The following is a 15,134-nucleotide window of genomic DNA, read 5'->3' on the forward strand; positions in this document are numbered from 1 at the left end:
GGGGGGGGGGGGAATCTAGAACAGAAGTTCAATAAATTAATTTAACCTAAATCAGTTAAGTCTGATACGACATCCATCCAGGTTTATCTGAAACCACTTTTAGCCATTTTGAAGGTGGTTTATGTGCACTGAATTTCTGTTGTGTTACAGATCTGAACCAGTTTCTGATCACTTTTACCAGTTTATGTGTAATTTCTGTCCCTAGCCGACATGTGATTAACCCGTGACTTAGCCAGATGTACAAACAATTAACGGCAAGATAAAACAGGGAATAAGACACAAAATTATTCCACAAAAATATGCAATAATTTTGTAACTCATTCTTATCACTCCATTAACTGAACATGTGGCCAGGTACTTCCCTATGGCTAGGAACCCCATCACCCAAGAGGGCTCCCAGCCGGGGGAGAACCTCATGTGCTGCTGCAGCAGTGAGTTCTGCAGCTGATGAGTATTTTTATTTGTATTTTTTCTAATCTCCTAGCAAAACTACATAGCCAACCCTGACACAACAAAAGACTGTGCCTGTCCAAACAAATCTACTTATACTGCATGTCCACTCAGCAAATAAGGCGCAGGGGCTGCAGTGTAAAATTATTTTTTAAAGGCGATACATGTATATTGTTTTTTGGTTTCATTTCTTAATAATTAGTTTAGTCAGTGGTACCCACACTTTCCCAAGCAGTTCTTATTTATGCTGGGATTAAAATGAGAAATGTTATCCCCCCACAAAATCTTTTGGGAAAGACATGAAGATGTTCAAATAGGGATCTATGCTAACATGCTTACTAGGGAGGCGAGATAATCAGTGGGCATAAATTAGCACAGCTCTACTATTTCATTGGAGGCAGGTTGATTTTGCCAGCTATGGATCTTTAGAGCCTTCTGTTTTCATGGTAGTTACTTTTGATACCATTCTCTCTGGCAGAAGACTCCTAAGTTTTTAGCTCAGCTTCTACAAGATCTGTGTGAGCAAGTGCTTGTTGCAGGTGAACAGTAAATTATACATTAAAAAGAAGCTTTAGAAATTATCTGCATGGTCCATTTGGCTAATTTACCTAAGTAGAGAAAAAAGGCTATAATGAAGGGTTGTTTGTTTGTCTTCTATGACAATTCTTTCAGGTACCTGCTGGTCTGTTTACTTGGGTGAATTTCTGACATTCAACTTTTATTTGGAGTCATTGGACTATATATTATGGTCATTCTATTAATGGGAAATCATCTTCCCTATGGCTTTAGAAAGCCTTTATATTTCAATTAGGATTTTTGTTTCAGGTAAAAAAGAGAATTTTAAAACCCATCTTCTTGAAATCATGGAATTTATTATTAAGAAACTCTTATTTCTTGATCTCCTTTTTCCCTTTAGGAAACCCAGAACAAATTTCTGAGGCCCCTGTATATATTCATGTTCTTGATGTTAATGATCATGCTCCAGAATTCCCTGAATATTATGAGACCTATGTGTGTGAAAATGCAGAACCTGGCCAGGTAAGAGGTTATGAAGTTATTGTATGAACATCTTGTTCCATTTAAAATCAACCAGACATTTGGCTTATGATGTTACCAGTGATTTTAATACACGTGATTTCTATATTGCAGATACAGAATGTACTTGATTAATTTTCCAAAATATATTAAGCAGTTATATATGTATATAGCTTGAAAAATCAGGGCCCAGATGACTGACATTTACTTATATATTATTCCATTATATCTCGTCTAGACTCATCTCCTTGTCTCAGTTTTCCTGTCTTGCAACTTTTGGGAGATCTAGGATTTTAAAAAGGGTCTCTGGGATGTCAAGGATATTTCTCTTGCAGTTCATATTTGTGTCATGATTCACAAAGACTCTTTTCTGCTCCAGGCTACCTTACTTTAATTTTGGCTATCTGCCATAAAAAGGCCCTTTACTACTACACAGCCACTTTCTTTATTCTGTCCCAGTACTTTCCATAGGGCTCTAAGAATAAGTTTTAAGTTCTTCTGTCAACACCTGGTTTTTATTCTGTATTTGGGAATTTTCCATTTCTAAATTCTAGCCCCCTTCAGAGGTGTTTGGATCAAACTGGTTCTCCTGAGCTTCAGCTAAACCATTGCTTGGTAAGAGCATTAAAGATAGTGACCACTCACTGGCCCTGATCTGAATGAAGTGAACTACACCCTCTGTCACAAATAGGTGCATTTCATACCTAGGGAGCAGGCTCCACAGTACCACTGTTTCAAAGGAAAACTTGATAGCCTCAGCCAGAATTGATAAACGATACATACATTTCTCAAAGTACCATAAATTCTTAGCATATTAAATGTTAAAAAATGTACACCAGTTTATTAAATAAGGTATTGTACAACATGCAGATCTGCAATATTTTCATATTTGTTTATAAAATAAAAAATCTGGATGTTTATGTTTCTGACATTACTACTATTATATGTTAGGTTCTAATAAAAATAAATAGCCTCTGTTCTGCCCCAAATATGGCTGCTTTTCAAAAACAGGTGAAGTAATCTCTGAATTTATATATTACGCTTTGAGATCCCCTAGGAGGGAAAACAGTACTGAAAGTAATAGCAGTACACATTAATGAGTGAAGCATCACAACACTTGAATAAGGTTAAAAGTAATATTTCTTCCATTTATAGATGGGAGAACTGAAGATGTTAATTCACTTGCTCACCAGCAAATATATTTAGGGAGCACAGTAAGAAATTACTCTTGAAAATAATAATCATCACAGTTAAAGATTGTTACTTTACCTAATTATAAGGTCTAAAACAGAAATTTCACCACTGCTGGGCACTGTAAATCTGTATTACCTCTACTTTTTCTATTCCTGTTTTTCTAGTGTTCCCAGGTTTTTTTAGACTCAAGGCACCCCTCTTTAGATTGAAGGCACCCCTCAGAAAATTCCAGCTCTTAGCTTTTCCTCATTTTTTGACTACAGAAAAATAATAGAGCAATTTTTTCTGTTGCAAAGAACTCAGAAAGAGCACAACAGGCCAGAATATTCTTTACACTATTGGATTCCCATTTGTAATTCTCTGGCTTTATCTGTGAATCATGTAAAGGTGTTTGAACACCTACCTGTGCTAATATTGAGTGGCACTCCATGACATGCTTAAAATGATCTCATGGCACATGAGGATGCTGCAGCATGCTGGCTGAGGATCATTGTTCTAGACCGCCTTGTATTTAAAGGTGTATTCTCTGTCTATTAACTAGGAAAAAATAAAAACTTTATATGGATGTCTATTGATAAAAAATGTTTAATTGATTCATAGTAAAAAATAATTCAAGCAATCCAAGTGTCTTCATGAGGTGCTTAGAAATATTTCTTTTTTTCTCAGACTTCTGGAATTAACTGAATAAGGCCTTGGGGTTTACCCACACATTTTCAGTTAGGGCCTTGCTATACCTTACACTGTTAATATTAATCAGCTTAGTGTTCACAGATTCATAGATGTTTGGGTCAGAAGGGACCTTAGCAGATCATTGAGTCCGACTCCCTGCCCTGGGCAGGAAAGAGTGCAGGGGTCTCCTTGCTATGTTGGAGCATGAAAGAATAAGATACCACTTTATTCTTTTTCATTATTTATTTACTGTTATATCTCCCCAGCTAGGTGCATGTTTAGCCTCCTCTTAAAGAAACCCAAGGTAGGGGAGATCACCACCTCCTTTGGAAGCCCATTCCAGATTTTGGCAACCCTTATTGTAAAGAAGTTCTAAAAAAACTTGTTCAGCATAATTGAGCAATCACACCTTAAAGTTGCCTGGACAGCTGTAACTTGCCATTAGAGGCTAGAGGCAGGATAAGCTCACTGCTTGAGCAATGAGGGGTCTGATAATTTTTTTTCCTCCTTTGGAGCCCACCCTGGCCCCTGAACTTCTGAAACCCCTGAACCGCTCATAGCAGCTGGATGCCATCAGGCATGGAGTGTGGGGCTTGGTGCTGCCCAACCAGCCTGGGGTTTCACAGAGATGATGAGGAGGCTGCACATCTCACAGCTGTCTCCTAAGCTCAGTGGGAGTGGGAAGTCCTGTCCCTGTACCCAAGATGCAAACAAGTTTTACTAAAGGGGTTCCTGCCTCTGGAATTTAGTTTCTCCCTTGGTCAGACAGAGGTGGAATTAGTATACTTTCAGCTAGGTATGGAAAATATATCAATAGTCTCTGACTTTTCAGAGGTGGGGAAAAGTATTAAAGGAAAAGTTAATTTCCTGTGGGCTTCTGAAGACCATCTTATAATGAGTGAATACACACACACAACAAATACAATATTTACATAATTATCTTGTATTGTCAAGAGCATGCAATGGCCAAATTTTAGAATCTGAAAGAGATATAACAGTAAATAAATAATGAAAAAGAATAAAGTGGTATCTTACTCTTCCATGCTCCAACATAGCAGGGAGATAGCACCTAGCTAAGGAGAATGCTTATTATTTTTGCCAAAAACAAGATTATGAAAAATTTTCTGTTTGTTTTCAGCAAATGCATTTTGCTCTCACTTTCCCTTTGCTGTCATTTTGTGAGAATTACAGACATCTTTGGTTTTGCCTCTGGAAGCCAGTCAAACAAGAGAATTGCATTTGGGTCCTTGGGACTATCATCTGGAAAGATAGTTTGACAATAAAAATGAATGTAAAAGAAGATGGGTATTTTTTGGCAACGGTCTAAATCCATCCATCATGTTTAGCAGGCATTTTGAATGGATTTTTCATTATCCATTTTATGTTATAGTTCTGTACCCTCCTATAATCCACACATCAGCTGAAGAGCCATGAATGTGGATTGAATCTTGACCTTACACACACATACACTATATATGTCTCTCTCTCTCTCTCTCTCTCTCTCTCTCTCTCTCTCTGTGTATATATATATATACACAGAGAGAGAGAGAGAGAGAGAGAGAGAGAGAGAGACATATATAGTGTATATGTGTGTAAGGTCAAGATTCAATGCGAGTCCAAAAATAATCCAATATCCGGATAGTTTACTAATATTGTGTGTGTGTGTGTGTGTATATATATATATATATATATATATAGAGAGAGAGAGAGAGAGAGAGAGAGAGAGAGAGAGAGATGTATCTCTATAAAGAAAGAAATAGTAGTCTTATCCACTTTAGGAACAGGTTGACATTAGGTATTCCTTTAGGAATAATGTTTGAGATTATTTCTTCATCATTTTTGCACAGTATCTACAAAGTCTTTTGAATCTATAGCAGATAATGTGAAGACATGCCCAGTAAGCAGAATGGACTAAATAACACCATAGACATCATACCAGGAATGCATTTGGCTCAGCAAATCCTACTCATAATTAATTAATTAATTGAGTCCGATCTGAAAGTACATTTCAAAAGCTTGAATATGCTACATCAAATATCTTTGTGGAATAAAATAAGTGATACAAGTATCCAGAATGTATCCAGTTGTATGTATGATAATTTCAGATGCTTTGTGGATACTAGTCTTTCTGCATATATGGCAAGACATGGATTTCAGCTGAAGAAAAGTTGCACTGAATTCACCTACATTCTGAATTAGTGTTGTCTTCTCTAATGCAGATTTATTCAGGCATAAATTCCTATAATTTTAAGATCACATTGAAATTGATGTTAGTTTATTTGATAATTTACTTATCAGATTGAAAAGCAGTGACTATGTATTCTGCCCTTTAAATTAGAGATCATAAAAATATATATTTACACATTACTTAGCATATAAGATAGTCAGCAGCTACATATATGAGTGAAGAGTACTTATATGATACTAGCTCTCTATAAAATGAACCCCTGCCAAGAAAAATAGGAGGATTAAAGAATGTCAAGATGTATAAAAAACTGGACATACATGTTTAAAGCTGAAATCGAACAACTCTTAAGAAAACAAGCTATTACCAGCAAGACATATTAAAAGGACTATTGAGAACAGAAAAGAAAAAATGATAGGTATGTATTATCTGACCTCAGCATGTTTGTTGACACTCTATAAGCAGCATATGACCAGTGAGCTGAGTAAACAGGGATGAAGAGAGGGAGATGTCTCTAGAGAGCATTAAAAAGAACCAAATAAACCATAACAAAATGGCTCTGATAGGGAAAATTCCTTCATCCCTCCTCCTAGCGGGCCATCAGCCAGACCTATGACATCCTTGTAAACACAGCATCTACCTGAAAACTACAGGAGAGGAAAGCAGGGCAGCCAAAAGAAGTTCAGCACATTACAAACTTCCAGGAAGTGGGTTAAATTACTGAGAGGACCAATCTTTCTGACTGACTAGTGGGAAGCAGAGCGCTCTTAAGGTAGGAAGTGTCTACTTATTTGCTCCTTACCCTTTCTTCTGGATCTCTATTATCCATAGTCCACTCAATTTTTTTCACTAAGTGAGGATCTTTGCATGAATAGTAATCTAGCAGTTGGTGCATATTAGGTTATAAATATTTTGCAAATTCCTGACACGATTCATTGGACCATACCTGGAAAAATCCAAGAAAAATCCTGAAAAAATTATCAAAGAATCCATTATTGATAGGCAAACAGAAGGCAGTATTCTAAAGGACAGGAAACATGGCTTCATTGTGGGCAGGTCATGCCTGACCAACCTCATCTCCTCTTACAATTAGGTAACTTGCCACCGAGATCAAGAAAATGAGGTTGATGGCATATACTTGGCCTTCAAAAAGGCCTTCAACTTAGTCTCCTGTGATATCATAGATTCATAGATGCTAGGGTCAGAAGGGACCTCAACAAATCATTGAGTCTGACCCTCTGCCTAGGCAGGAAGGAGTGCTGGGGTCAGATGACCCCAACCAGATGCCTATCCAGCCTTCTCTGAAAGACCACCCAAGGCAGGAGAGAGTACCTCCTCCCGACTCATGTTTATCTTGGAGTCCACTATGACTCCGAGATCTCTTTCCACTTCTGGGCTGCTGAGATGGTCACTTCCTAGCCAGTAGGTGTGTGGAATATTTTTGCACCCTAGGTGCAGCACTCCGCATTTGTCCTTGTACTGAATTCTATTGTATACTGCACACTTTTCTAACCTGTCCAGGTCTGCCTGCAATCATTCTCTACCCTCTGGAGTGTGCAATGCACCCCACAATTTAGTATCATTCACAAACTTGGACAGAGTACACTTCACACCCCCATCCAAGTCACTGATGAAGATCTTGAATAGTACAGGTTCAAGGACCAAACCCTATGGGACCCCACTACCTACTTCCTTCCAGATCAATACCCAACCCACCCACCACCTCTTTCTTTTTGCGGCTGCTAAGCCAATTTGCTACCCACCAGACTGTGTAAACATCTGTCACAGCCTAATTTATTTATGAGAATGGGATGTGATACCATATTGAAGGCCTTGCTAAAATCCAAGAAAACAACATCTACCTCTACTCCTGCATTTAAGTGTTTTGTGACCCAGTCATAAAATGAAACCAGATTGGTCAGGCATGATCTACCTGCTACAAATCCATGCTGGTTGCTCTGTTGCATTATTTTTCCCACTGGACTCCTGCAAATATGATCCTTCATAATCTTTTCAAAGACCTTTCCAAGGATGGAGGTGAGACTGACTGGCATATAATTACTCGGATCCTCCTTCTTCTCCTTCTTGAAAATAGGGACCACATTGGCCCTTTTCCAGTCCTCCAGGACCTGACCCAAGTGCCACGAGTGCTCAAACAGCTGTGCCAGTGGTTTTGCTATGACACCAGCCAATTCCTTCAATAGTCTTGGATGCAGCTCATCCGGGCCTACTGACTTAAACACATCTAGTCCATCCAAGTAATTTTGCACCAAGTCAGCATCAACAGTTGGTGGGCTGATGTCCATCTGATGTCCATTCTAAAAACCCATTAGGAGACTTATCTTGACCCCTGGTCAAGAACACCAAGGCAAAAAAGCTCATGGAGTCGTTCAGCCTTGTCCCCCTGTCTCTCACTAATTGCTCCTTCTTGTTTAGTAGGGGTCCTTTGCTGCCCTTTACCTTCCTTTTACTCCCTACATACCTAAAAAAACCCTTTTTGTTGTATTTAATTTGTGTTGCCAGCCTCAACTCTGTAGTTGCTTTGGCCTTTCTAACTGCCTCCCTGCAAGTGCAGGCCAAGTAGGTATAATCCTCCTTGGTAGCTTCCCCCTGCTTCCACTGCCTATACGCCTTCCTTTGCGCTTTTCGGCTCCCCTGAATTTCCCTGTTTAGCCAAGGATGTTTTTTGGCTCCTTTTCCCCTTTAGCCTCATGGTAAAATTGGGAAAATGTGGTCTTGACTACTTTACGGTCTAGTGGCTAGGTAACTGGCTCCAAAATAGGACCCAGAGAATATTAATAAATGGAACTGAGTCAACAAAGTGGAAGGTGACCAATGGCATCCCTCAGGGTTCAGTATTTGGACCAGTGCTTTTCAACACATTCATCAATTATTTGGATTCAGGTGTTAAATGTGAACTGGCAAGGTTTGTGGATGACATCAAATTATGGGGGAGTATGGTCATGCTCAAGGACAGGCTAGCAATACATGCTTACCTGGGTAGGCTTGTGAGGTGGATGGAGAAATGTAAAGTGCTTCATCTGGGGAGAAATAATCCACAACACACTTACAGTCTTGGCAATGCTAGACTTGCCAGAACCACAACTGAGAGAGTTCTGGGTGTCGTGATAGACCACAGAATGAATTTGAGCCACCAATGTGATACCATAGCTGACACAGCAAATTAAATGATGGCATGCATCTACTAATGCATCTTGATCAAAGCCTAACTATACTTGGCCTTGGTGGGACCACAGATGGTGTATTACATCCAGTTCTGGGTGCCGCACTTCAGAAAGGATGTGGACAAGCTCAAGGGAGTCCAAAGGAGAGCCACACATGATTACAGGTCTGGAGAACAGGTCATACAAGGAAAGACTTGGGACTGTTCAGCCTGGAGAAGAAATGACTCAGAGGGGACTTGGTGGCAGCCTATAAGTATATTTGGGGTATGCATCAGGGCCTGGGGGAGCACCTATTCACCACGGCACCCCAGGGGAAGACAAGAAGTAATGGGCATAAATTAATTGAAGATTGCTTCAGATTGGACATAAGGGCAAACTTATTTACAAGTCAAGTACCAAGAGTCTGGAACAGACTCCCCCCAGAGGTGGTACAGTCACCCAGCCTGGTGATCTTGAAAAAGCATCTTGACACCCACTTTGTTGGGGCTATCTGACCCCAGCAGTCTTTCCTGCCCAAGTGCAGGGGGGCTGGACCCAATGTTCTTGTAAGGTCTCTTCCAGCTCCTAACATTCATTTATGAACCTCTTGGAAACTGACAGGTTTGTGTGCTACCAGGTGCTCAGGCAAAGGGATATGAATCTGTTTGTAAAGATTTAGTAGACATGGACACTGCAAAAAGAACCCCAAGCCACATCTCTAGGACAGGATCTAGCAATTTCATTTATGCTTGAAAACAAGTGAACATTTTCTAACTGACTTCTAGGGTACATATGAAAGTTAAGGGGAAATTAAGGGGATGTTAGATCATGTTAAAAGTGGCACCCACTCTAAATTAGTTCACCTGGGTGTGTACCTTACACTTAGATCCCTAGTTAAGTTGATTTAAGTGTAAACTATACAGCTTTTAAGGTTAGATCAGCGTAAAAATGGCCAACCTAGTCTAAGTTAAGTGCACCTCTGAGTTAGTATAAATTATATCAGTCTCACTGGACCTAACCTAATTGAATTTCTGTACAGTTCTCAGTGCAGCTCCAGGGCTGGGAAAGCCCAGTCACTGGCCAGACCCAGGGCTGTACTTTTTCTACCTCCCTGCCAGGCCTAGGCTATTTTTAGCCTCCTAGCCCCTTGCCTCACCCCCAGGTAGAAAAATACTCTGTGAACCAGCCAGCCGGTCCCTCTCTTTTTGACTGCCAAACCCACCATCCTGCAAGCCACTCCTAGCACTGGCTTTACTAATTATTGCCAGGGCCAGGAGCCAGGGAAGTAAGTCAGGTGGGGGAAGGGGAGAGGCAGTGTTGTGTTCCTGGGAATGGTGTAGGTTGTGAGGCTAAAAATAGCATCTGGTCCAAGGTGTGGAGATAGCGCCCCCCAGCCCCTTTGCAAGCCCTGCTAGTGACCTGATCCTACCGAGTCCTCCCAGATTCCACCAACCCCCACTCCCAAAGACCCTGATAGCTCTCCCAATCCCTTAAGCCTGCCTGCAGATCCTGCTTGCCCCAATCTTCCTAAGACCCCCAATTAGCTCCCCCCTTGTGACTTAGATTAAATCAGGTGGCCATTTTTAACTTGATCTAACCTCCTCCTGAGGTCTGTATGTACCCCTAGATTATTAAAGCTTCCTGATTAATGAGCCTTGAAGTAGCACAGTACATGGCAATTAGATTTCAGAGCAATCAATATGGCAGCTGATAACCTTACAAAAGCAGTATCTAACCCCACTGTCTTTGTTTTCACTCTATGCATGTAGGGTCTTTAGACCTTGATTCACAAACAATTAGTGTAGAGTTTCTCAAACTGCTGTGAGGCTATTTTTCCCTATGAGATGCTATTCACTCTCAGGTTGCATGCAAACAAGCCTAGGAAAGCTGCAAATATGAAACATTTTTCTTTCTTTGTGGAACTTTTTTACTTCAGACTCAGCAAAATCACAACTGCCTATCGCATTCTGAATATTTTATAGAGTCCTCTGGGGTTTGCTGGATACTAGTAGAAATGAACTAGTAAGAAATAAAAATTAAGAGGTTGCCCTGTCTAAATGTACTGAATATTCTTTCACTTCTAAAAAGAATCCCAAAAGGTGCATGCATAAAAAGACAGAGCTTTTGGTGTTACAGTACAGAGTAGAACAAGGAAAATCACAGTTATTTTTTAGGCTGACCATGAAATGGTCAAAGAAGTATTGTTTTTGCTTATATAACTGAAATGTATGTGGAAAAGTATATACAGATATAGACGTTTACTGTATTACTTATCTAACTATATGTATAAAATGAATAACTAAAGCAAACCTGCACTTTTGATTTGAAAATGCAGAATTAGACTTTTAATGTCACTGGAATTGTATTACTTCTATTTCTGTATTGATTCGTTATGGTAACTAGCCTGCCCAATGTTCAATAGAATTTGAGAGCATTGGAACCAAAAATAAAATTAATAGTTTCTGTGGTCTTGTTAACCTGCACTATGTGAACAGACTCACGTGCCTATCTCAGGATTAGAATCTTGGCTATAGTTATCTAATCAGGGAGCCACAAGCATATTATGTGGTTTATGATAAGTAACCAACACAAGTTGAACATTATTAAACATCTTTTGTACAATAAAATTCATCTTTCCTGGTAACTCACATTAGTAAAGTTCAAATACTTTAATATGGAAATGTCCTTGAAAGTGCTGTGAACATAAACAAGCTATAACTTGCTTTTGAGTTTTTATAGATTGTAGACTCTCTCTCTCTGTGTACACACATACACACACACCCCTACTGGTTCCTCAGTTGTTGGCATGGAGATTACTACCATAAAAACTCCCGAAATGGCCTTGTTATGTTGCTGAAGTATTTGACAAAATAGATGTTTTCTAAAAGAAAGTTTTGCACTTTTATTCTGAGCAGCACTGAGGAAACATCTCCCCCTTTTCCTATTGTGGTATCTCACATTTCTGTCCATCCTTCTTTCCATAGCTTTGTGTCACCAAGGATTTTCTTTAGTTCAGGAAAGAAGAGAAAACACCCCTACCCAGTCCTTCTTCCTATGAAATACTTCAAGGATTTGGGAGACATCCTGTGGATTAGCAGCAGTGATCTAGCACTTGCTACTAAAAGGCTTCATAGGACCCCAGTTGCTCTAGAGATGAGATTGGTATACACATGAATTGAAGATAATGCCAAGAACATAGGACACCCATTAAACACTACTTTGTGTTGCTTTCACCATTGCTGCATTGTATACTCCATCATGATACCTCCAGGATTACTTTGACTAAAAAGAAATGGGGCTTATGTTAATGTACAACTCTGAACACAAAGTCTACAATATAAACAAACAGCTGACTGATAAATACAGACACTTTCAAAATGGGCATCCTATTTTCCAACATTTGAGCCATTCAGGTCTGTTATTGTGGTCTGGGTCCATTCCCCACCCCCACCCTCAAATGTATTTAGAAAAAAATCTCTTACACATAAATAGGCTTATGCAGCAACCTATGAAGTTTTCATTGAACGTTGTCCTTGATGATGCATGATTCACTGAATAGCAACTGATAAAAGTGACACATATTTGCTCTTCATAAGCAGAAATATTGCTAATTATTTTAACTTCAATAGGGTTGTTTATTCATGAAGATTGAAGATGGTATTTTGAAACCTAAGCTACTAATTTTGACTTTATCTTGCAAATGGCAATCTGGTTTGACATATTTGTAAATTAGGGCTATTTCGTTTTCTTGAAAACAAACACAAGAACTTCCATAATCAATCTGTTATTGTATCTGGAATCAACAATTCAACCCATGAACTTGTCATCATCTCTCAGTTACTGCAACTATAATACATAAGTTGCATGATCCCAATGTGTTTGTGGGCTGGAGGAAATGGGTTTTGTATTGAAGGATTCATTCAAAGGTAGAATGATATACTTTTTACCTTGAGAATAAAAAAGGAAGGGAAACATACTATTTTTAGAATTTTTTTGCTTATGGAAACTTTGTTCATGCTCTGCACTTCACTACCAGAAACACATTTAGTATCACAGGCATCTGATGCTTATATCCCTCTCAAATCAGTACAAAATAATGAGGCATAATACTATACAATACAGAAGAAGACCGACATTCCTCAATACATTTGTTATTCATTATAATGCACTATACTATTGTGTTATTGTATTAAAAGACGGTAAAATAGTATTTAGTCTTATGTATTTTTGTCAATATTTGTTCTCAGCTAATTCAGACCATCAGTGCAGTGGATAAAGATGATTCAGTGGAAGGCCATCACTTTTACTTCTCTCTCCAAGAGGAGGTCACAAACAACTCGGGTTTTTCTGTCAGAGATAATCAAGGTAGTGTCACTCATGCAGTTTTTAAAAACTCCTTCATAAAAGATGCATATTTTTAATGTAGTCACATTGACACGCCACACAATCTTTCAACTGTATAGACATTAGCAGTGTAAAGTTTGAATCCGAGTACAAAAGTTTTTAGGCAAAACTTTTAAAAATAATAATTCTAACATGCTGATAAAAAAACTGCTTTTAGAAACCAAAGTTTAACCAACACAAGGCAGTATTAAAATACAAAATAAGATGCTTAGCACAAAAAAGGTTGATGGGAATAATTTAATACTTGGTCACTAATATATAAAACACGCTCTAGACACAACTTTCTAACTAACTCTTACATTGTCCTATGTTAATTTTTTAAATACAGGAGAGTATTCAGTAAATAAAATGGAGAATTAATATTAATAAGGTCTAAAAAACATACATACAAATTGTCAGTTATATAAGATCACTTATGTTACATTTTAAATTTTGGATACTGATTACCAATGGCATCATATAAATGACATCTCTATTTAATGCTATATAGCTCTGGTATTGATCCAGATTCTTAAACAGAATGATATAGGGGGATTTCAATCGAAACTAATCTGTAAAGAAAACTTAAGTTCAACAGCTGATGAGACTGCAGAAAAGAAGACCACTTAAATTCAGTCTTCTGAGACTTAAAACTGCTACAGACTCCACTAAAGTACACATTGTTCATATTGACTTTGCTAATTATTTGAAAGTTCTGGCTAGGTGAATAAATCAATGGGACTAACTTTTGGAAAGTTCGGTCTATGTCAAATAGCAAACTATGCTATTTAAACTAATGCTCCAATGCCAAAGTCAATGTTTTAATGTTTCATTTCTCAGCTTCATTAACCTCTCACTCACTACCAGGAGGTGGAACCCTGCTGGGTTTTGGACAGATGGTGCATTGCCTCTTTCCATCTTGTGTACTTCACACAAGGTCCAAGGACAGGTGTCTTTGAGTGACATCACAAACACGTGCTGCCGGACATAGAAATTTGTCCCCAAATTTCTGGAATTTCAGGAAGATATTAGACTAAGGCCCCATTCTCTCCACCTTTGCCATGTTCATGAAGCTAGATGACTAAACTTGGACAGTTCTAGACCTGAGGAAAACCTGAATCTACAAAGGTGGCACAGTTCTTAATCAATGCCTACTCAGAACTATGCTTAAATAGCATTATATGATCTATGACATTACAGAATTCTTTTCAACAGAGGCCAGTGCAATTGTTGCCCTGAGATCTCAGGATCTCAATACTGCGCTGTTAGACAAGAGGGTGTGACGCAATTGCACATATACAGACACACAAATCAGTTAGGTGCATACACACGCACGCTACCAGCTCAGGCACATACACATCCAAACCAGCCTAGGCACATGCATACCTATCACCAATTCAAGCACATACACTATACAATCCAGAAGTTAGACACAGATCACTAATTTGTATATCATGCACACAATGACACAATGCCATATGAAGGGCACACCACACACACACACACACACACACCACTCACACTAGCAACTCAGATACGCACACATTCAAAATAACTAGTCTGGGTTCATGCACACCTATCACCAGTTTAAGCCCATACACACTACACACACCAAATTTAGACAGAATCAGTTACCAGTTACCCAACCTGCACCTTCAGTACACATATGTGGGTTACTAATTTATATACCACACACACACACACACACATACACACACACAATGATATCTATATATGTATATATATGTGTATTCACTAATTTAAAAAAATACCACCCACCTACACATACACACAGGTGAGTTCCTAAGTTGGGTGCTGTGATGTGTAGGTATGTATGTGCTTGGTGTACTTGGGATACTTGGGGAAAGGTTAAGGTAAGAAAGTAGAAGTGTAGGGAGTTAAAGTTACCAGGACCGGGATTAGAACCGGTAGACTACAGGGGCCTGGCTGAAGAACTGAGGCTCGGGGGCAACTTTAGGTTAATTGATCTTAATTGATTAAAAGACAATGCCCAAAGCCTGCAGAACAGGGAAGTGATGCCAGCACAGAGGCTG

At 39.0% G+C, this 15,134-nt stretch overlaps 1 protein-coding gene across 6 annotated transcripts in view; it reads left to right on the forward strand.

Annotated features, from left to right (window-relative positions):
- CDH19 (cadherin 19) overlaps positions 1-15,134 on the forward strand; it is a 99,036-nt gene that overhangs the window by 69,517 nt on the left and 14,385 nt on the right. For 5 of the 6 annotated variants that reach the window (XM_019524757.1, XM_019524739.1, XM_019524729.1 and 2 more), the window contains 2 exons: positions 1,367-1,488; positions 12,945-13,062. In XM_019524757.1, coding sequence (XP_019380302.1) covers positions 1,367-1,488; positions 12,945-13,062 — 240 coding nt within the window. Of the gene's footprint in view, positions 1-1,366; positions 1,489-6,126; positions 6,306-12,944; positions 13,063-15,134 lie in introns of those variants that run through there. The other variant, XR_002098949.1, reaches the window with a different exon arrangement.

Source organism: Gavialis gangeticus, unplaced genomic scaffold, assembly GCF_001723915.1.
Source record: "Gavialis gangeticus isolate Ggan-Ray unplaced genomic scaffold, GavGan_comp1, whole genome shotgun sequence".
NCBI classification, from domain to species: Eukaryota; Metazoa; Chordata; order Crocodylia; family Gavialidae; genus Gavialis; species Gavialis gangeticus.